This window comes from Bos grunniens, chromosome 7, assembly GCF_055505025.1.
Source record: "Bos grunniens cultivar Pamir isolate PY7600 chromosome 7, Bosgru_T2T1.0, whole genome shotgun sequence".
In the NCBI taxonomy this organism is placed as follows: domain Eukaryota; kingdom Metazoa; phylum Chordata; class Mammalia; order Artiodactyla; family Bovidae; genus Bos; species Bos grunniens.
Genome location: NC_141171.1, coordinates 110,502,571 through 110,526,728, shown reverse-complemented (window position 1 = coordinate 110,526,728; position 24,158 = coordinate 110,502,571). Strand labels below are relative to the sequence as shown.

Sequence of the window (24,158 nt, the reverse complement as noted above, 5' to 3'; positions counted from 1 at the left end):
ACTGGGGAACTCCCTGGTGGCCCAGGGATTGAGAGTCCACCCGCCAACGCAGGGGATGCGGGTTCCATCCCTGGCGTGGGAACTAAGGTCGCCACCCACACTGCGTGGTGCCTGGTGCCTTTTCTTCTGGAGACTTACTATCTGTTTATCCAATTTCTTTAATAGAAATGAGCCTATTCAGATTGTCTACTTCTTCCTGCTAGAGTTTTGGCAAACTGTTTCTTTGAAGGAATTGGTCTATTTCATGCAGGTTATCAACTTTGCTGGCACAGGGTTACTCATAGTACTTTTTATTATTCTTTTCATGTTGAAAGGTTCTGCAATGATGCCCCCTTTCGTTTCTGGGATTAGTAATTTGTGTCCCTTGTCACTTATTTTAATTTTTTTAGTTAGCCTGGCTAGAGGCTATTGATTTTATTGCCCTTTCAAATAACTAGCTTTTGGTTTCATTGATATATTTTTTCCTACTGATTTCCTGTTGTCAATTTCATTGATTTTTGCTCTAATTCTAATTTCTTTTCATCTTTTTACTCTGGATTGGAGTACTTAAAAATAATTTGTTATGTATTTTCAGGTTCTTCATATATGAGTATAAGACTTTTCTGGTAAGTTCAGTAATTCAGGTATTAAAAATATAAAAAGTTTTATCATTCCATTAAACACTACATTCTTTAAATTATTGGTATTGTCGATTTATATTCAGTTCAGTTGCTTAGTCATGTCCGACTCTTTGTGATCCCATGGACTGCAGCATGCCAGGCCTCCTTATCCATCACCAACTCCAGAGGAGTTTACCCAAACTCATGTCCATTGAGTCAGTGATGCCATCTAACCATCTCATCCTCTGTCGTCCCCTTCTCCTCCTGCCTTCAATCTTTAAATGACATTAAATGCACTGCTTTTAATTGTTAAATGACATTTCTTTAGAACTCACATAATGAGGTTCATTGGAGAAGGCAATGGCACCCCACTCCAGTACTCTTGCCTGGAAAATTCCATGGATGGAGGAGCCTGGTAGGCTACAGTCCATGGGGTCGCTCAGAGTCGGGCACGACTGAGCGACTTCACTTTCACTTTTCACTTTCATGCATTGGAGAAGGAAATGGCAACCCGTTCCAGTATTCTTGCCTGGAGAATCCCAGGGATAGAGGAGCCTAGTGGGCTGCCATCTATGGGGTTGCACAGAGTTGGACACGACTGAATCAACTTAGCAGCAGCAGCAGTAGCAGCAATGAAAGGGAAGGGAAGTCACTCAGTCATGTCCGACTCTTCGTGACCCCATGGACTGCAGCCCACCAGGCTCCTCTGTCCATGGGATTCTCCAGGCAAGAGTACTGGAGTGGGGTGCCATTGCCTTAGGTTCATGGTTAAAAGTCCTGAAGTGATATTAAGGCAGAAATCTAACATCAAACCCAGAATAAAATCAATGCAACACAATACATTGCCCATTCCATGAAAATTCCATGTGAATTCCAAGTTTCTGGTATATGCAAATCTAATAGGTTATTTAATAAATTCTACAATGCAAAAAGAATCATATTTGCACTCTATTGGTTATACTGTTGTAACAAACCATGCTAGTTCCTTTCTGCCCGCCCTTGTTCCTGGTGTTTAAAAAGAGCTGGATGAACAGAAGGAGAAAGCTCTGAATTCTGCAAAGATGAGCTCTCTCAGTCCAGCTATGGTCTGACCTCACTTTGAGGAAGAAAGGGACTCATTCCACAAAATGTCAAAGGAGCAGCAGGTGGATGCTTCCATTTTGAAAGCAAAGGGAGCTGCTATTCGAGAGCCAGTCCCACCATCAGCAGGCCTGGTAAGACCAGTCTGAACGATCAGCTCATGAGTGCTGCACAATATTATGACCCCAAAAACTGATATAAAAGGGCAACTACTTGTGAGGAAATAAAATAATTAAATGGACATTAGGTTTGGCTACAAAGAATTCAAGTCTGCTACCCAGTTTCTTACTATTGCCTCACATCAAGGAGTGTTCATATTTTGACACCACCATCCTTCTAGATATAGACAAAGTGACAGAGCTGATTGCATGTGGGAGAGTTTTACCTTTGGGGCTATCATACTCCCACCTACTCCTGTCCAAAAAAGAATGGAACATACATATGCACATATTCTTAATCAATTTGAGTCAGACTTAATTTTTAAATTATAGCATGTGAAGTGATTCTCTCTCATTATGTCAAATACGCAGTTTTCAAGAAGTGAATTCAAGAGTAAGAGCAGAGGCAAACCTGAACAGGCGCACTGACCTGCTGAGACGCACCTGTGTCTTTTAAAAGCTTTCCCTGCTGTGTGATCTTTAAAATAGATGCATCTCACTTGTTACATTTCAGTGTTAGCACTTCAACTCCTTCTGTGTTCAGGCTTCTTTGTCTGCTCATCTGTGTCTCTGGCCTTGGGCCTAAATTCATCTATAGCAAGAGATGGTAGAAGAATGCAGATGGCAAAGGGATTAAGAGCATAAATTCTGAAGTCAATTTTTATTTTGTGTTCTAATCTTGAGTTACCTAAAGGACAGAAATGGTATGGACCTAACAGAAACAGAAGATATTGAGAAGAAAGTGGCAAGAATACACAGAAGAACTGTACAAAAAATATCTTCATGACCCCACTCACCTAGAGCCAGACATCCGGAATGAGAAGTCAAAAGGGCCTTAGGAAGCATCACTACGAACAAAGCTAGTGGAGGTGATGGAATTCCGGTTGAGCCATTTCAAATTCTCAAAGATGATGCTGTGAAAGTGCTGCACTCAATATGCCAGCAAATTTGGAAAACTCAGCAGTGGCCACAGGACTGGAAAAGGTCAGTTTTCATTCCAATCCCAAAGACAGGCAATGCCAAAGAATGCTCAAACTACTGCACAATTGCACTCATCTCCCACACTAGCAAAGTAATGCTCAAAATTCTCCAAGCCAGGCTTCAACAATACATAAACCATGAACTTCCAGATGTTCAAGCTGGTTTTATAAAAGGTAGAGGAACCAGAGATCAAATTGCCAACATCAGCTGGATCATAGAAAAAGCAAGGGAGTTCCAGAAAAACATCTATTTCTGCTTTATTGACTGTGCCAAAGTCTTTGACTATGTGGATCACAAGAAACTGTGGAAAATTCTGAGAGAAATGGGAATACCAGACAACCTGACCTGCCTTTTGAGAAATCTGTATGCAGGTCAGGAAGCAACAGTTAGAACTGGACATGGAACAACAGACTGGTTCCAAATAGGAAAAGGAGTACGTCAAGGCTGTATATTGTCACCCTGCTTATTTAACTTCTATGCAGAATACATCATGAGAAACGCTGGGCCGGAAGAAGCACAAGCTGGAATCAAGATTGCCGGGAGAAATATCAATAACCTCAGATAGGCAGATGACACCACCCTTATGGCAGAAAGTGAAGAGGAACTAAAAAGCCTCTTGATGAAAGTGAAAGAGAGTGAAAAAGTTGGCTTAAAGCTCAACATTCAGAAAACGAAGATCATGGCATGCCTGGGCCCATCACTACATGGCAAATAGAAGGGGAAACAGTTGAAAGAGTGTCAGGCTTTATTTTGGGGGGCTCTAAAATCACTGCAGATGGTGACTGCAGCCATGAAATTAAAAGACGCTTACTCCTTGGAAGAAAAGTTATGACCAACCTAGACAGCATATTAAAAAACAGAGACATTACTTTGCCAAGAAAGGTCCGTCTAGTCAAGGCTATGGTTTTTCCAGTAGTCATGTATGGATATGAGAGTTGGATTATAAAGAAACCTGAGCGCCAGAGAATTGATGCTTTTAAACTGTGGTGTTGGAGAAGAGTCTTGAGAGTCCCTTGGACTGCAAGCAGATCCAACCAGTCCATCCTAAAGGAGATCAGTCCTGAATATTCATTGGAGGGACTGATGCTGAAGCTGTAACTCCAATACTTTGGGCACCTGATGCGAAGAGCTGACTCATTTCAAAAGACCCTGATGCTGGGAAAGATTGAGGGCAGGAGGAGAAGGGGACAACAGAGGATGAGATGGTTGGATGGCAGCACCAACTCAATCGACATGAGTTTGGGTGGACTCCGGGAGTTGGTGATGGACAGGGAGGCCTGGCGTGCTGCGGTTCGTGGAGTCACAAAGTGTTGGAGACGACTGAGCTACTGAACTGAACTGAACCTTTCTGAGTCTCAGTTCCTTATCTGTGAAATTAATATGATGAGACTGATAGCCTTGTGGGTTGAAGATTAAGTGAAATAATTTACATAAAGCTTTTAGAAAAAGTTTGGTACACAATAAGTGGTTGATAACACATGGTAGTGACGACGGGTGCTGTTACTATTGAGACAGTTGCTGTTAGGCCTTAGTTGCATGTGCTCACTGTATACTCCTCTCAAGAGTCTTTCGTCTTCCAGTTTTCCAGCAGAATAGAGCACAAGCACTGAGCTCCCCCACTAAACGGCCCCATATATAAATAGAAGGTATGAATGATGTGAAGTAGTGTTAACAAGGCTCTTCCTCAGTGAGATTCAATTTACAATAAGGTGGCATTTCTGAAATTCTACAGGATCCAGAGCCATTAAGCCTAGAGTGTGGCTGAGCATCTATAAAGTAATTTCACAGGCAAAAGTCAGGACGATAATTTAAAAGTTAGATACAGTGGTTCTAGATTTGTTCCAACATTCAAGTGAACATTTCAAAGAATAAATCACACAGAATCTACGGCACATTCAATATACTATTCATAGAAATGAAGGTATTTTAAAGTTAAATTTTGAGAAGTAGAATCCAAAACTAGAATGTAAAGTATATGTGTCGGCAATTATGTTTTTCAATATGGATTTTCCTTTGTATCTAACATGTCAAGTTTTATGAAATTAGATAGCTTTTCTGAAACATAGAGAAATATACCACATATATTTACTCAGGCTTTACATTCCATTCCATGAAAAGTGCTCTTCTACAGAGCTGGATTAGCATTATCATTTTTTGAAAATAATGTGATTTAACAGTGTCTTAAATTATTAAATGTATTTGAAGTCCTATTATCTTTTAAAAATCAAGGCTACAAGGCCAGTTCTATAATATTCCCAGCACTCAGAACACTGGGATCCTAAACAAGCTTTTGTAAATAACTGGATTCAAGTCAATAAATATATACTGTGCCTGTCATGTGCTATGAATACGAAGCAGGACACAGTGTATGTGGAGGGGGGAGCAGAGGGCAGAGGAAACAGATGACAGACACAGATGAGTAAGCCCGTATTTCTGCCTATTTCAGGAGACAGGGCTATGCACAGCCAGCCGTAATAGAGTGCGGTTAGTGCTTCACGAAAGTAGTAAAAAACGCCACGAGAATACAGAGAAGAGAGTAGATTTGTTGAAATTCTAAACTTAAATCTCTCAAGAGGACAAAAAGGTAAAAATGAGAACAAATATATGCATTTAGCTTAAGAATTTATTACAGGGGCATGAAGGAGTGGGGTAAAACCTTAGACAGGGATCAGCAGTTGTCTAAGAATTGGGCCAGGGGATCACCAAAACCAAAAGAGCCCAAATGCTCCACCTGCTTTGACTTGGAGACAAGTGCAGAGAATTCTCAAAACCCACGAGACTGCCTAACTTAGTGGACTTCTGTACAGAATGAAATGTAAAAGACCAGAATCCCAAAGGCCAACGAGGGAGACTTGTGCAGATGCCTGGCGTGCAGTTGAGCCTAGATTGGTAGCTTTCACAGTTTTAGTGCCACTGTTTGCACAACCTCTCCAAGCTTGTGCACGATTTTAAAAGGGGGAAAATGCTATTGCTGCTTTCCCCACAGAGAAAGAGCTGTGAAAACTGACATGCACCTGCTTAAGTACCTGAACTTCAAGGATAAAGAAGGGATTCATAGACCTCTAAGCAGAAAAAAGTAAGTCATCTGTAAGAAGGGAAATAGCAAGCCGATGTCCGTTCTGCAAGGCAGAGTTCAGTGCCAGGAAATTATAAAGGAACGGGTACAGACTGCGGAGGTTAGGACCAAATGTCCCACCCCACAAAAGTTATAAAGAGTCTTGAAAATATAAAGTGGCCAAAAAAGTCATGAAAAAAACTTGGAGAATGTATTGTTGCTATGCCCTTCTGGGAACAGAAAAAACAAACCCAAAGCAAAACAAACAAACAGAAAACCCAAACCACTTGGTGAGTCAGTCAGTTCAGTTCAGGCGCTCAGTCATGTCTGACTCTGCGACCCCATGAATCGCAGTACGCCAGGCTTCCCTGTCCATCACCAACTCCTGGAGTTCACTCAAACTCATGTCCATCAAGTCAGTGATGCCATCCAGCCATCTCATCCTCTGTCGTCCCCTTCTCCTCCTGCCCCCAATCCCTCCCAGCATCAGAGTCTTTTTCAATGAGTCAACTCTTCACATGAGGTGGCCAAAATATTGGAGTTTCAGCTTTAGCATCAGTCCTTCCAATGAACACCCAGGACTGATCTCCTTTAGTAAATCCAGTCAATTAAGTAAATCCAGTCAATTAAGAAATAAGAGGGAAAAACTGTGATGGAGGGCTAGTGATCAGTGTGAAGTCCACTTAAAGGCAGAATTCAAACAAATGAGTAAGATGCAGAATATAAACCGTGAAAACTGCACTGGTATAAAACAAAGATATGACAAGGGAGAATTTTGTTTAAAGTTATAAAAGGAGAAACCAGAGAACCAAAAATAGAAATGCACACACAAGTTCACTAACGTAACAATAAAGTGATATTTTCATGGAGAGCTGTCAAACAAACAAATACGGATTAAACAAAGGTGGATCAAACTAGTATGTGTGTATTAAAAAGCTATTAAACTAAGAAAAGGATAAGAACAAAACAAAATGACCCAAAAGGATTTGAGATTAAGTATACAAGATGTTTAAGTACATATAGAGAAAAAAAGAGAGAGGGAGCAAGAGAGAATAAGATACGACTTCCTAAGAAAGATATAAAAAATTAAAAATCTTAGAACCAGTTTTAAAAACCCTTAAAATTTGATGAGAAAATCATGCAAGACACATGTGTATTATGTGTATACACAAAGCAAAACTAGGAGGAAACATTTAATCTATCTGTGTATACGATATAGATTACATATAAAGACGTATGTGTACACAAAAGATTATGCTTATATATTAAAGGGTAAGATTTGAATATATAGAGAACTCCTATATACCAACAAGAGAAAAACACATAAAAATACATAAAAATTACTGAAAAACAGAGCAAAGAATAGAAAAGAGAATATAATGATCAGGATTGGTCAGATGTACATGCTGATAAAGAGGCAGATTCAAAGTATCAGTGATACTAGATTGGTAAAGCCTTGCAATTTAGCAGCATCCATAAAAGAATGTAAAATGAATATATTATTTCTCTCATGGAAGCTACTTCTTGGAATATATACTAAATATTTTCACTTGTACATAATATGCCTCAAGGATATTTATCATAATATTATGTATAATTTTTAAAATTAGAAAAAAACATTTGATTTGAACCGGGTAAATAAATTATAGAACTCACAGTATGAAAAACCACATAGCGACTAAAGAAATGAAAAAATCCAGATGTATTAAATGTGATAGAATTATGGTCCCAAAGAATGCTCTATGCTCCAGTCTTAGGACTGTGAACATGCCATGCAGCATGGCAAATGGGCTTTGCAGATGTAGTTAGGATTATGAATCACTGTTGCCTTAAAATACAGAGATTACCTTGGATTATCCAGATGGTCCCAATGTAACTGTATGAGGCTTTAGAAGCAGAAGAGGCAGGCAGAAGAGTCAGTGAAACAGACCTAAGGCGTGAGAAGAATCTGACGTGCCTTTGCTAGTGTGAAGATGAAGAAGACCAAGTATTGAGACAATCATAAGCAGCAGAATAAGCTTGGAAGCACATTCTTTCCCCTAGCCTCCAGAGAGAAGCGCAGCCTAATGATACCTTGATGTGGTAACTGTGTGAGTCTATTCACACTGCGTCCCACTCTGACCTACAGAATGCAAGATAACGTATGGTGCTGTAAGTGTTTGAGTTTGTGGTAATTTGTGATGCAGCAACAGGAAACTAGTACATCAATGGAAAAACTTTCCGAGGTGTATTGTTAAGCAAAGAAATAAATAAGACTGCAACATAAAAAGAAACAAATGCACTTAAGTATATTGCATTATTTATATTTTTTATGCTAGACTCCACATAGCCTTAGCCACAGCCATCATTCCTTCTTTCTGAACTGATCTGTGTTTCAGCTTGTTTTCTAAGACATGACAAATAGTTTTGAAAACCTTTGAAAATACTTGCTGTGGTTAATGCTCTGAAGTGGCAAAATTGATTTTGTGACATAAAAAAAAAACAACAACCCAGGAGAGCACAGTAGAAATGCATGAGAACACAAATTAAGTAGTAGACATGAAAAAACAAACCGAAACACTTGTTTAGTGAGTGAGTCTTTGAAAGGCCTAAAAACAAATGACATTCAAGTTTATCCTTGAATGCGGAATTTTGGATTCCTAATTTACTTTCCATGTTTTGAGTTAATTAGACTGAATACATTATGTTAGGAAATAAATGCATCACACTTTGATTAGTAAGAGTAGGTTGGTCTGGGTGTAACAGGCAGAATTTTATGAACGACCACCATGTATAACTAGCTCTTATAATAAATGCCCATCCATCTGAGTGTCGGTGGACTCTATAAATGTGATGAGGCAGCATTCCTTGGACTATATTCATTTACATGACAACAAGAAGATGATTCAGATAGGTTTAATCAAATCACATGTACCCTTGAAAAGCAGAGAGTTTTCTCTGGTTGGCAGCAGAAAAGGAAGTCAGAGATTTGAAACGCTTTCTCCCTGAGGTTGTGGGGAGGCACGTGGCAAGGAATGAGGCAGCCTCGAGGCGCTGAAAGCAGGCCCTGGCTGAAAGCGGGAACAGGGCCGCCAGCCGCACAAACGTGGGGAAGTGAACCCAGCCAGTGAGCTGGGAAGCTCAATGCGTTTAGAAGCAGATTCTTGCTCAGAGTTTCCAAATAACCACCCGGACAACTAACACCTTGGTTTCCAGTTTTGTGAGACTAAGCATGGAACCCAACAGAACCCCCTGGACTTTTGACCTACAGAACTGAGAGATAATCAGTTGTTTCAAGCTGCTAAATTTGTGGTAATTCGTTAGTCAGTATATTTGTTAGAAAAACAAATATACTGGGTATTTTGCAGTTAGTAAATGGGAGAATCCCATGAACAGCTGGATATTAAAAAAAAGCAAGGAAATTTCAGAAAAACACCCTATTTCAGCTTCATTGACTACATTGAAGCCTTTGACTTTGTGGATCACAGCAAACTGCAGAGCATTCTTAAAGAGATCAGAATACCAGACCACCTTACCTGTCTCCTGAGAAACCTGTATGCAGGTCAAGAAGCAACAGTTAGAACCAGACATGGAACAATGGACTGGTTCAAAATTGGGAAAGGAGTACATCAAAGCTGTATATTGTCACCCTGCTTATTTAACTTACATGCAGAATACATTATGTGAAATGCTGGGCTGGATGAATCACAAACTGGAATCAAGATTGCCAGGAGAAATATCAATAACCTTAGATATGCAGATGATACCACCCTAATGGCAGAAAGTGAAGAGGAACTAAAGAGCCTCTTGATGAAGGTGAAAGAGGAGAGTGAAAAAGCTGGCTTAAAACTCAACATTCAAAAAATGAAGATCGTGGCATCCAGCCCCATCCCTTTATGGCAAATAGAAGGCGACACAGTGGAAACAGTGACAGGCCTTTTCTGGGCCTCCAAAATCACTGCGGGTGGTGACTGCAGCCATGGAATTAACAGAGCTTGCTCCTTGGCACTGAATATTCATGCCCCCCCCCAGAATTCATATGTTGAAGCCCTAATCCCCAGTGGAATGTTACCTGGAGCTGAAGCCTTTGGAGGTAAGTTTGGAGGTAAGTTTAGATGAGGTTTGGAGGGTGGAATTCCTGGGATGGAATCAGGGCCTCAGAAGACAATGGGAAGACCAGACTTGCTCTCCCCTGTGAGGACAGGGCAGGAAGGCTGCAGTCCGTAAACCAGGGCAAGCCTGCACTTGGAATCAGACCAAGCTGGCGTCCTGTTTGGGGACATCCAGAACTGTGGCGATGGCAATGGCACCCCACTCCAGTACTCTCAGCTGGAGAATCCCAGGGATGAGGGAGCCTGGTGGGCTGTAGTCCATGGGGTCACCAAGAGTCAGACACGACTGAGCGACCTCACTTTCACTTTTCACTTTCATGACTGGAGAAGGAAATGGCAACCCACTCCAGTGTTCTTGCCTGGAGAATCCCAGGGATGGGGGAGCCTGGTGGGCTGCTGTCTATGGGGTCACACAGAGTTGGACACAACTGAAGCGACTCAGCAGCAGCAGCAGAACTGAGAGAATAAATGCTTTTTCTTTAAGCCTTCCAATCTGTGGTATTCTTTTACAGCAGCCTGAACAGGCTAACAAAGTTGTTGACGCAAAACCCCTACAAAGAACCGCCCTACCCAAGTGAAACTAGTGCCCCTGTGTCTTCTGTTGAGAAACTCTCTGTCTTAGCCGGAGTGAGTAAGCTGGATTTTTTGTGAGTGCTCCTTGTTCAGAAGCTATACATCTGAGATTGGACCAAAGACAAGACATCAAGTAAAGTTCTGTTTCCATGACTGGTGCTGCAGGCTATGAACTAGGCCTCTGCCTATTGGTTACTTTGACGTCTTCCATTGAATTATACATTTCTCATTTATGAGGCAGGCAAAATACTTTGTAAAACTTTTTCAGAATTTGTTTTTGAATTATTTAATAATACTAAAATCAAAATCCCATGTTCAAGGAATGAAGTTAACAAGACTATTATTATAATAATGCCTGAAAGTGCTTCTTCTGAACCAGAAGTTTTAAAAAAAAGTATTCTACCTTACTCTTCCAGAGAATTATTCATTTTTTTCCCCACAGTATTTCTTAATTAACTGCTCCCAAGATAATTTTTTTAACTGCAGCCATGAAATTAAAAGATGCTTGCTCCTTGGAAGAAAAGCTATGACAAGCCTAGACAGGGTATTGAAAAGCAGAGACACTACTTTGCTGACAAAGGTCCATCTAGTGAAAGGTATGGTTTTTCCAGTAGTCATGTACGGATGTGAGAGTTGGACTATAAAGAAAGCTGAGAGCTGAAGAATTGATGCTTTTGAACTGTGGTGTTGGAGAAGACTCTTGAGAGTCCCTTGGACTGCAAGGAGATCAATCCAGTCAATCCTAAAAAGAATTGGTCCTGAATATTCATTGGAAGGACTGATGCTGAAGCTGAAACTCCAATACTTTGGCCATCTGATGCAAAGAGCCAACTCATTTCAAAAGACCCTGATGCTGGGAAAGATTGAAGGTGGGAGAAGGGGTCAACAGAGGATGAGATGGTTGGATGGCATCACTGACTCAATGGACATGAATCTGAGTAAACTCCAGGAGCTGGTGATGGACAGGAAGGTCTGGCGTGCTGCGGTCCATGGGGTCGCAAAGAGTTGGACACAACTGAGTGACTGAACAACAGCAAATGAATGGGTCAAAGACATCAGATGTAGAAGATTCACACAGATCCATGTAATTCAAAAGAGGACTTCATTTTCTCAAGACAGAGGATACTTCAGCTTCTTTGGGGCAGGCAACCACTACTGGAGAGCATGGAGATAAACTTCATGGTCCCACCCCACGCTTCAGTAGATAATCCATGAAAGACAACAGGGAAAGTGTCAGCTAGTCTCACCTAGTTACTCTACGATCCTTGGAAAGAAGCACACTTGCAAAGAAGGATCACTGTTCACCTTCAAGCCACAATACTTTGATGTCTCCCACTCAACATTCTTCCTTAAAAGGGGATCGCTGTTAAAGCAGTCTTTCCAGCTGGGAGTCATTCCCTTGCAGCCCATACAAGAGGTTGTCACACACAAACTACATCAACATAAAGAAGAGACTGTCCTCCCAGAGACTCCATTGTGGGTGGTAGAATTGTTTGCTCAGCTTTTTCTGAATTTCAGCTTTGCAGAGCATTGAGGGTCAGAGGAACAGAATACACAGATGTGCAATATGGCATAACAGGAACAGAAAATAGCCCAAATTGCCAATTAGAGTAAGGTTTGTTTAAAACAGAAAAGGTATCATGATAATATGATAATATCTTCCCTCTCATAGCCAATGCACACCTGCTTGGAATAAGCCTTTTTAAATAGAATTAAAATGTATTACCTCACTTAAAACCATATTCCCTTATAGGTGAAATACCCATCTTTTTTTATTCCTCTTTATTCACATTAATCTTTGTAGATCATGTATATAAACAGAAACAATGCGTGCCTTTGTGCCGTTCCCACCGCATAAGGACGTTCTGGGTAGTCCTCTTATGACTACATTTTCCTTTTTTATGCTTTAAAAAAAATACTGCCACAATTAACTAGAAAAATCTTTCCTGCTCTTTCTTGAGGTTATTTGGTTCTGCTGCTCCACAGTCAGGGATTCTGTGGCTCTCATTCCTTTAGCAACTGAAATCCGACAACAGTTGTAAATGAACGTCTAAAGATTGCAATGCAAGGACATTAAGTCAAGATCAGGTCACGTCTACTCAGTAATCTTGTGTTCATGACCCTTCAGTAGGCTTCTGAATAGTGAAGACATTCATCTCAATTCTGAGGTATTTCCTTCAAAGGAAGGTAACTTAGATGTTATTTTTATTCTCTTTTTGGTGTTAAATTTTCCCAGACACAGGTACTGTGTCTCGTGTTTACTTCCTAAGCTCTCCTCAGGACCAACAGCACGTGCTGTGTGTGGGGAACATGGTCATCCTGAGCTAGAGGCTTTGGTTGGTCTCTTAAAACGTTTTTTTAGTTTTTGCTGTTGTTGTGTTATTCATCACTTGTTTTCAGCTAGAGGAGAGGCAAAAGAAGAGTACAAAAGGGAAATATGTAGGAGAAGGAAACAGAAATTGAAGAAAAAAGTCACTAGAGAAACTATGAGAAGGCAGTGAATGAAGCCTGGAGAGCAGGAGGGCAGAGGGAAGGGGAGAAGGCACCGCGATGCAGGTGACGGGGCCAGTTCAATCGGGTTCTGGTCGACGCTGCGCGTCCTCTGCTCTACACGCTCCCCACTCTGGTTTACTGCTCATCCTCTCTACACCTTCACATATAAATAAGTCTTCACTAATAAATACTGACAGTGGAAGTCCAAGGGGAGCTCTGCATGGCCTTAGCTGTTAGCATATTTCACTCACAACATCACAAAGCACGTCGCTTCAGATGACTTTTGTTTCTTGCTGGACATCTCCACAATCTCTTCACTGGCCTCCCTGCTCCTGGACGTCATGCTACCACAAGGAAGGGTGGTCCTGCAGTCAAAGTCCCTCAGGCCTCTTCACCCACAGAAAAACGGACCCTCTTCCACAAATCATGCAAGCCTCTCAGGATAGGCTCCCTGCCTCTCACTCAAGCCCTAGTTCTCAAGTGTGCTTTCAGTTCAGTTCAGTTCAGTCGCTCAGTCGTGTCCAACTCTTTGCGACCCCATGAATCACAGCACGCCAGGCCTCCCTGTCCATCACCAACTCCCAGAGTTCACTCAGACTCACTTCCATCGAGTCAGTGATGCCATCCAGCCATCTCATCCTCTGTCGTCCCCTTCTCCTCCTGCCCCCAATCCCTCCCAGCTTCAGAGTCTTTTCCAATGAGTCAACTCTTCGCATGAGGTGGCCAAAATACTGGAGTTTCAGCTTTCGCATCATTCCTTCCAAAGAAATCCCAGGGCTGATCTCCTTCAGAATGGACTGGCTGGATCTCCTTGCAGTCCAAGGGACTCTCAAGAGTCTTCTCCAACACCACAGCTCAAAAGCATCAATTCTTCGGTGCTCAGCCTTCTTCACAGTCCAACTCTCACATCCATACATGACCACAGGAAAAACAATAGCCTTGACTAGACGGACCTTTGTTGGCAAAGTAATGTCTCTGCTTTTTGAATATGCTATCTAGGTTGGTCATAACTTTCCTTCCAAGGAGTAAGCGTCTTTTAATTTCATGGCTGCAGTCACCATCTGCAGTGATTTTGGAGCCCAGAAAAGTAAAGTCTGACACTGTTTCCACTGTTTCCCCATCTATTTCCCATGAAGTGATGGGACCAGATTCCATGATCTTTGTTTTCTGAATGTTGAGCTTTAAGCCAACTTTTTCACTCTCCATTTTCATCTTCATCAAGAGGCTTTTTATTTCCTCTTCACTTTCTGCTATAAGGGTGGTGTCATCTGCATATCTGAGGTTATTGATATTTCTCCTCGCAATCTTGATTCCTGCTTGTGTTTCTTCCAGTCCGGCGTTTCTCATGATGTACTCTGCATAGAAGTTAAATAAGCAGGGTGACAATATATAGCCTTGACATACTCTTTTTCCTATTTGGAACCAGTCTGTTGTTCCATGTCCAGTTCTAACTGTTGCTTCCTGACCTGCATACAGGTTTCTCAAGAGGCAGGTCAGGTGGTCTGGTATTCCCATCTCTTTCAGAATTTTCCACAGTTTATTGTGATCCACACAGTCAAAGTCTTTGGCATAGTCAATAAAGCAGAAATAGATGCTTTTCTGGAACTCTCTTGCTTTTTCCATGATCCAGCGGATGTTGGCAATTTGATCTCTGGTTCCTCTGTCTTTTCGAAATCCATCTTGAACATCAGGAAGTTCACAGTTGACATATTGCTGAAGCCTGCCATGGAGAATTTTGAGCATTACTTTACCAGCGTGTGAGATGAGTGCAATTGTGCGGTAGTTTGAACATTTTTTGGCATTGCCTTTCTTTGGGATTGGAATGAAAACTGACCTTTTCCAGTCCTGTGGCCACTGCTGAGTTTTCCAAATTAGCTGGCATATTGAGTACAGCACTTTCACAGCATCATCTTTCAGGATTTGAAATAGCTCAACTGGAATTCCATCACCTCCACTAGCTTTGTTCATAGTGATGCTTTCTAAGTCCCTCTTGACTTCACATTCCAGGATGTCTGGCTCTAGGTCAGTGATCACACCATCGTGATTATCTGGGTCGTGAAGATCTTTTCTGTATAGTTCTTCTGTGTATTCTTGCCATCTCTTCTTAATATCTTCTGCTTCTGTTAGGTCCATACCATTCCAAAGACCAGCAGTTCACACCTTTGCCTTTGGTCTATTATGATCTATAACAATTTACTGGAGAAAAGGAATATTCCTGAAATTGCCTTTTTTTTTCCATACTGGTTGCCTACCAAACAAGAATCTTTTTCTTTTAAAACCCAACACAGATATAACCTCCTCTGGCAAGATTTTTCTGATTCAGTTTCTTTCTAGATGTTTTGAATAGCTTTGCCTTCTGTAATGTCTTTGAATTTGCAAAATGCATCAGTTGGTACACATATATATTCTTACAGCTATGTGCCAATGTGTCTATATGCTCTATAAACTAGTGAACTTCTTAATCTCTGTATCCAAGATTGTGGCACATACCAGAGAATTAGCTAATGGTTGAACTGAATGACTGACATCATTCAACATTTACAGAAGCACCAAGTCATTTAGAATGTAACAACTGACATGATGTTTTATATATAGAAATTGGAAAATTTCTAGACATGTACATCAGAATTTATTGTGATTCACCTGGTAATCAAAGGAGAGAAGGCCACTCAGAATTGATAAACTTTTGATATTGTTCTCATTGCCAATAATGACGTACAGAAACATTCCATACATTAGAGCAAAATACCTCCTTCCCAGGCATTATTTTTAGATCTCCATGTTCTTAATACTGAGCTATAATTTTCAGAATGTAGATTATTTTTTTGCTCCAATTTTTTTTCTGATAAAATGTCCCTGCTATGCCTGAGCCACTGATCTATTTTATTCTATGTTTATAAATAAAAAACATTAGAATATTAACAGAACTGTATTTCTTCTCTGATGAATGTAATCTCTCAATTCTTAGAAACTACACTTACTTTTTACTGGTAAAATTCTCATTATATTTTAATGCCTTCAGCCTTGCACCAAAATCTATCCTCCAAAGTAAATATCACAGGAACTGACCAACTCAAAAACCAAAACCACCCACATTTGCTGTTCTAGTCGCTCAATGCTTATTAACTCCACAGAAGAATCTTTTTATTGACAATAAGTGGACCCAAGCAGGAACAACATTCACAAGAACAAGTGCCAGAAACAAGCTTAATGTTAGTAACCTTAAACCTCACTGTCCCTTTGAATCATACTTAATCCTGATTTAACAGTATGTGGGGGGCTTCCCATGGTGCAGTGGTAAAAATCTGCCTGCCAATGCAGGAGATGCAAGAGATGGAGGTTGGATCCCTGGGTCAGGAAGATCCCCTGGAGAAGGAAATGGCACCCCACTCCAGTATTCTTGCCTGGAGAATCCCATGGACAGAGGAGCCTGGCAGGCTGCAGTCCACGGGGTCTCACAGAGTCAGGTGCGACTAGCACAGATACACACGGCACGTTGGTGTGTGCTTTACACTCAGTGAAGTTCAGTTTTTAGACAACTGCGGCACCAGAATCCCTTTGTCCAGGAGTATGCCCTTCCTGCCACGTTTACATAGATGGAAAAGTATGCAGTGTGCTCTGACACACAACCATTATTAGTATATACACAAACATTTATTCAAGAGTAAGTTCAGTGCCTCTCGCTTCAGATAACAAGACACACAACTTAAAGCGGCAGAAATACTGAGAGGTGTCAAACAGAACTCCAAATGCATTCTCTGCCGTCTTCAGCACAGTTATGTTTCTCCTCATAATTACAAGACAGCAAAAGCAGCTCCCAGCATCACAGATAGGCTCCAAGATGACAGTGAAGAGGAGAGAAGACCTTTCCGCCCTTGGTTCTCCTTTTATTAAAGGGAAACTTTTCCAACAGTTCATGAGTAGATGGCCCCTCAGAACCCACTGGTGAGGACTGGGTCATATCCCCTTGGCAGCAAGGGAGGATAAGGAAAGGGGTTCTAGCCCTTTCCATCTTTATAAAAGTAGACTGGTTCTGTCAACAGGAATTACAGGTCAGATGGAAGAAGGCTTAAACATGTCAAACAATGTAAAGCTGAATAACATATATATTGCCCTTTATAAACATAGATAGTAAGTTTTTAATGCTGCTGCATTTGTTTTGATTTCATTGACCTCCAGAACCATTTCACACGCATTAGTAAAGCCTATGAAAACTTTAAAGAGTCTATGAATAGAAATAGAAATTTTGAGAATTGATTTTTGTTTTCAAATAACTTACAGTACCATTTATTAAGGTATTGTCTCTCAACTTTAACTTTGCCTTTTACAGTCCTTTGTGAAGCTGGGACTGAGTTACCAGCCACACTCTTCCTCACTGCTTTCCTGTGTGACTCTGTGTTAGAGGGCACCAGGGAGGCAGTGGAGGCTGGAAGAGGATGAAGGCACTTGCTCCTTTTCTGAGCCTGTCCCATGCACTTCTGAAACACTTCTTCACCTTGCAGGGGCAGATCCTTTGGACAGCAGCCATTGTTTCCAGTTTTCCAGCGCTCATAGAACCAATTCCGGGCCCCTCTTCAGTGATACTCGCACTGGTTGGCTAGAACACTCTTCTCCAAGGTCTGAGGAGCAGCTTCATGGGCAGGTCCTCACAGTGGGCCTGCACACAGGACTACAGAGCACCTCCTTTACACTTCTAAACTTTAATCATCCAGCCTCTTTACTGGGTTTCTCCAGTCTAAAAGGAGGTTGCATCTCGAAGCTGCTACCTCTACAATAGATCAGTTTAGTGTTCCCCTTTTGTCTTTCCAGTTCTTCAATGCTGCTGCTGCTGCTGCTGCTGCTGCTAAGTCGCGTCAGTTGTGTCCGACTCTGTGTGACCCCATAGACGGCAGCCCACCAGGCTCCCCTGTCCCTGGGATTCTCCAGGCAAGAACACTGGAGTGGGTTGCCATTTCCTTCTCCAATGCAGGAAAGTGAAAAGTGAAAGTAAAGTTGCTCAGTCCTGTCCGACTCTTTAGCATTAATTCTTTATCTTAATTCTAACAGGCCAAATTTATTTAAATTTAAATGTATTTAAATTTAAATTTATTTAAAAGAAATTTATCTCTTTTTTAGGGGAGATTACAGATTTTAAAAATTTAACAAAAGGAACTTCCACTATTTCATCCTTTTTTGCATCCTTATAATCATGTTCATTTCCTCTCTTTCTTCAATGTTCAGATACCGTATTTGTCCCATAACCTTAAAGGGTTAGATGACTTTGTTTGCAACTCTTCATGCCCATCACTATAATATTTAAAACAATTCAAACAAAAGAATCTATTTTTTTTGACATAGCAGACATATTTAATATTTCTTCAACCATTTCCTTTTATTTTGTTAAATTCACTGTACACTCTATATTGCAAGTTTCTCCAGGCTCCAAGTTTATGGCTTTGAAATTAATATATGTCCAAGAGAACTATGGTTAGCAAAAGAGAGAAGGCAGCATCAGGGGTGGATAAAAGAGAATGACGGTGGTTTTTCTGAAAGTAGAGGAACAGTAGGATATCAGTGGTAACAAGGAAAGGACTAGAGGTTGCAGAAACAGTGAGCTACCAGAGGAGATGAAATATTCCCTGGTTATCTCTATAAGTAAATAGAAAAGAGGGCTTTAAGCTTTGGCCTTGTGCTTTATGACAGATGACATGATGACCCGTCCCAAATGTCCAGACTGACTAGACTGTTTAACTTGAGACAATCTGGAATTTATTTCAAGAGGCTGAGTATCAAGAAGGCTTAAAGACTGCACTTAAAGACTGACTGAATGAATTCAAACCCAAAGGGGAAACATCTTTCATATTCACTGTAAAAGCTTTTAAAAATGCTATCTAAAGCTAAAAAGCAGAAGAAGCAAGATTACAGTTAAACAAATAGTGTGAAATATTTGGGGCAAGAACTGAGATGCCATAGGGGCAAAGAGAAGGGTTTTAAGGTTTGTCGCCTGAGGGGTATAATTATGCTTGCAACATATTTCCCAAGAGCCTTGAGGTTTTCAACTTCTGTGGGTTCAAAAACAAGCATAGATACAGTCTTAAAAGTGTGTGATTCAGGAGAGATGTGAACTATATCAATGATTACTTAGAGTTCCCAACTGCCTTATTTTTCATAGCTCTCTATAGCCAGGTAGCTGACAACAAACTATTTCATAAATGTCAGCTACTTCTTGCAAGTTTTAAATTGCTTCTTTCTACCTGTGAAATACTAAGAAAAATCACTTTAATTTTTTTCTCCAAATTAACCCTTATTTTCAGCAATCAGAGAAAATTTGATTTTTATAAAACTTCTCTCAAAGAATTTTTGACTTGAATGTAGTAACCTGCTTCCTAAACTGAAGCTTTGTGAAGCTTTGTGAGTAGGTAAAATAATACGGTTTTTGTTTTAAATTTGTTCTGGCTTTAGGTTCAATAAAAGGATCACCAAAGTGTCCAAGGATGTACTGCTGCTGCTGCTAAGTCGCTTCAGTCGTGTTTGACTGTGCGATCCCATAGACGGCAGCCCACCAGGCTCCCCCGTCCCTGGGATTCTCCAGGCAAGAACACTGGAGTGGGTTGCCATTTCCTTCTCAAATGCAGGAAAGTGAAAAGTGAAAGTGAAGTCGCTCAGTCGTGTCCGACTCTAGCGACCCCATGGACTGCAGCCTACCAGGCTCCTCCGTCCATGGGAGGTTCTAGGCAAAAGTACTGGAGTGGGGTGCCATTACCTTCTCCAAGGATGTACTAGACACCACTGAATATATGGGAAGATTTTCACCAATTGAGTCTGTTTTATCTAGACAAATATTCCCCTACTAATTCAATACAATTAAACTCAAAATTACATTTGTGTGTGTGTGTAAATATGGGTGCATGTTTCCATCAATTTACAAAGCTTTATTCCAGTTCAAGGTGTTAACACACTTCTTCTCCCTTTCAAAAAATTGTCAGAATTTATTCTCCTAATTTACTCATTTCTTTTCTTGAAAGAAAACTCAACAATCTCTATGCTCTAAGGTCTATATTTATCTCTTTGAACCTTTTCCCACTTCCTTACTAAACAACAAAAACAAAAAAGAGAAAAACTCAAGAAATGCAGAGAGAAAAAAACAACCATAGGCACCAAAGTCTGATCTTACTCAAAACAACAGAATGGACATGATTCTTATAAACTTACGGCATTACATATCAGGACTGCATCTTTCAGAGTCTGAGTTATCATCAGAAAATATAAATTTGTTCAACATTTTCTAATAAATATTTCATACAGTTTTTCTGTAAATGTTATGGTTTGTCACTGAAATATACTTCTTAAAGATGACTCTATAAAAGGAAGACATTACCAAGAGTTACACCATTGCTGTCACTTCATACTTACAGCAACTGCCTCCAAGATCTGTTTGACAGCATCTGCAGCATCTCGTTCACTATAATATCCCTTTTCCACAATCCTAAAAAAAACCATGAAATGCTTCTCAGACACATGCATTCAACTGAGCAGATGTTAAAAGAGGTTAAATTAATGTTACAGAAGATTTATCTAAACAATTACAGCAGGCTACCATAACACGAGGGGAAAGATTTCCATAAGTTGGCAATCTAGAAGTCTTTAGGTTTATTTACGAAAATGGAAAATATTTATTTTGCCTAGGCTTGAAGTATCCATCCTGTCGGGGACAAAAAATTATTTTCAAACTCTGTGTTGCAAATAATTTTAAACCTATAACAAGTAGACAATATACCATGAACCATCTCATTTAATTGTCACATTGCTTCAGCAATTACTAATTCATGGCCAATGTTGCTTTGTCTATCCAATTACTTTCCCTCCTCCTCTATTATTTTAAAGCAAATATAAGACATCATATAATTTCATTCATAAATATTTAAGGAGGTATCTTTAAAATTAAAGGATCTTTTAAAATCATAACTACAATGCCATTATCATGTCTATAAATGCCAATTCCTTAATATCATCAGATATGCAGTTTCAACTTTCTGTTTGTTTTTAAAATTGGTTTGTTTGAATCAGTATTAAAATTAAGTCCATGCAACTGATTGGCTGATATGTCTCTTCTTCTCTTTTTATCTGCAGCTCCTCTTTTACACCCCCTTACTCCCTCTCATCTGCTTTTCTTTTCCAAATAAATGACTTGTTCCTTTTGCATAGATTTGGGCCAGACATTTTCTTTTGAAATTAAAGTCTTTTCTTTTTTTAAAAGAATTTTCCTGAACTAGAATGTTTCATATTTATTTTCTTCCACTGCTTTGGGTTTCTTCTTTGGGGTTTGCAATTACACACATACAAGAGTTTTTCTACTTTACGGGCTCGAATAAACAAAATAAGGAATGAAAGAGGAGAAATAACAGCAAATACCACAGAAATACGAAGAAAAAAAAAGAGAGAGAGAATACCATGAACAGTTATATGCCAACAACTTGGACAACCTAGAAGAAATGGAAGACTTTCTAGAAATAAACTGTCAAGACTAAGTCAGAAAGAAACAGACAATCTGAACAGATGAATCAGTAGTATTAAAATTGAATTTGTAATTAAAAACACTCCCAGCAAACTTAAGTCCAGGTGGGAGTGGGCTTCACAGGGTAATTCTAACAAACACATAAAAGAGAATTAATATCTATCCTTCTCAAGCTATTCCAAAAAATGTAAGAGGAGGGAAAACTCCAAAATTTAAGAGGCCACCATTACCCTGATACCAAAACCAGACAAAGATAACACAAAACAAGAAAATTATAGGCCAATATCTGATTAATGTAGATGCAAGCATTGTCAACAAAATATCAGTAACCCTAACTCAACAATGTATTGAAAGAGTTACACACTATGAACAAGTAGGATTTATTCCAAGATGCAAGGATGGTTAAATATTTGCAAATCAATGAATGTGCTGAACCACATTAACAAAAGGAAGGATAAAAATCACATGATCATCTCAATAGATGCAGCAAAAGCATTTGACAAAATTCAACAACCATTCATGATGAAAAATCTCATCAAACTGTGTAGAGAGGGAACACATCTCAAAATAATAAAGGCCATTTAAGACAAATCCACAGCTGGATTACAGCTGGATTACAAAATCCAACATTACATTCAACAGTGAAAAGCTAAATGCCTTTCCTCTAAAATTAGGAACAAGACAAGGATGTCCATTCTCTCCACTTTTACTTAACACAGTATTAGAAATCCTAGCCACAGAAATCTGACCAAAAAATAAATAAATAAAAGGCATCCAAAATGGGAGGGAAGAGGTAAAATGGAACTTCTTGCAGATGACATGACACTCTATATAGGAAGTCCTAAAGTCTTCACAAAAAAACTATGTAATAAATGAATTCAAGTAAGTTGCAAGATGTAAGATTAATATACAGAAATCCATTTGCTTTTCAATACACTAATAATGATCAGGACTTCCCTGGTGGCTCAGATGGTAAAGTGTCTGTCTACAGTGCGGGAGACCCGGGTTCAATCCCTGGGTCAGGAAGATCTGCTGGAGAAGGACATGGCAATCCACTCCAGTACTATTGCCTGGAAAATCCCATGGACAGAGGAGCCTGGTAGGCTACAGTCCATGGGGTCGCAAAGATTCGGACACGACTGAGCAACTTCACTTCACTTAATAATGATCAGAAAGAGAAAGCAAGAAAATAATCCTGTTTAAAACTATGCCAGTCCAGGTTCAATGCACGATACTGGATGCTTGGGGCTGGTGCACTGGGACGACCTGGAGGGATGGTATGGGGAGGGAGGAGGGTTCAGGAGGGGGAGCACATGTATACCTGTGATGGATTCATTTTGATGTTTGGCAAAACTAATACAATTATGTAAAGTTTAAAAAAAAAAAAAAACTATGTCCAAAAAATAAAATACTTAGGAAGAAACTTAACCAAGGAAGTGAAAGAACTACACTTTGAAAACTAGAGAACACTGATGAAGGAAACTGAAGATACCACAAAGAAATGAAAAAATAGCCCGTGTTCTGGGATTAGAAGAATAAATATTGTTAAAATTCACAAACTATGCAAAGCAATCTACAGATTTAATGCAACCCCGAAAACTACCCATGACATTTTCTACAGAACTAGAATAAAAAAAAAAAAGAACTAGAATAAATTATCCTAAAATTTCCATGGAATCACAAAAACCCCCAAATTTACAAAACAATCTTGAGGAAAAAGAACTAAGCTGGAGGTATCATGCATCTTGACTTCAGACTATACTACAAAGCTACAGTAATCAAAACAGCACAGAGGTGGCACAAAAACAGGTACATAGATCAAGGAACAGAATAGAGACTGCAGAAATAAACCTACACACTTAAGGCCAATTAATATATGACAAAAGAGTCAAGAATACAGAGTTGAGAAAGGAGAGTCTTTTCAGTAAATGCTGCTGGGAAAACTGGACAGCTACTTGTAAAAGAATGAGATTTGAACATTTCTTCACACCATTAAAAAAAAAAAAAACCCTCAAAATGGATTAAAGATCTAAATATAAGACCTGAAACCATAAAACTTCTAGGAGAAAATCTAGGCAGAAAACTCTTTGACATAAATAATAGTAATATTTTTTCAGATCTGTCTCCTAAGCAAAAGAAGTAAAAGCAAAAATAAGCAAGTGGGACCTAATTAAACTTAAAAGATTTTGCATAGCAAAGAAAACCACTGACAAAATGAAAAGACAAGCTACTGAATGGGAGAAACTATTTATAAATGATATGACCAATAAGGAATTAATATCCAACATATATGGGCCTCCCAGATGGCACTAGTGGTAAAGAATCTGCCTGCCAATTCAGGAGATGCAAAAGACTTAGGTTTGATCCCTGGTTTGGGAAGATCCCCAGGAGAAGGGAATGGCAACCCACTCCAGTATTCTTGCCTGGGAAATCCCATGGACAGAGGAGCCTGGTGGGCTACAGTTAACGGGATCACAGAGTCAGACACGACTGACAGACTGAGCACACAGGCACCCACTGACATGTGTGACAGCTCATGCGAGTCAATATCAGAAATACAGGCAACCTGATTAAAAAATGGGCAGAAGATCAAAACAGACTTTTTAAAAGATATACTAATGGCCAATAGGTACA

General features: G+C 39.9%; 1 protein-coding gene across 3 annotated transcripts in view; it reads right to left on the bottom strand.

Moving 5' to 3' along the window:
* CAMK4 (calcium/calmodulin dependent protein kinase IV) overlaps nucleotides 1-24,158 on the bottom strand; it is a 261,315-nt gene that overhangs the window by 56,276 nt on the left and 180,881 nt on the right. For all 3 annotated transcript variants that reach the window (XM_086413409.1, XM_086413411.1, XM_086413410.1), the window contains one exon: nucleotides 20,423-20,495. In XM_086413409.1, coding sequence (XP_086269535.1) covers nucleotides 20,423-20,495 — 73 coding nt within the window. The remainder of the gene's footprint in view (nucleotides 1-20,422; nucleotides 20,496-24,158) is intronic.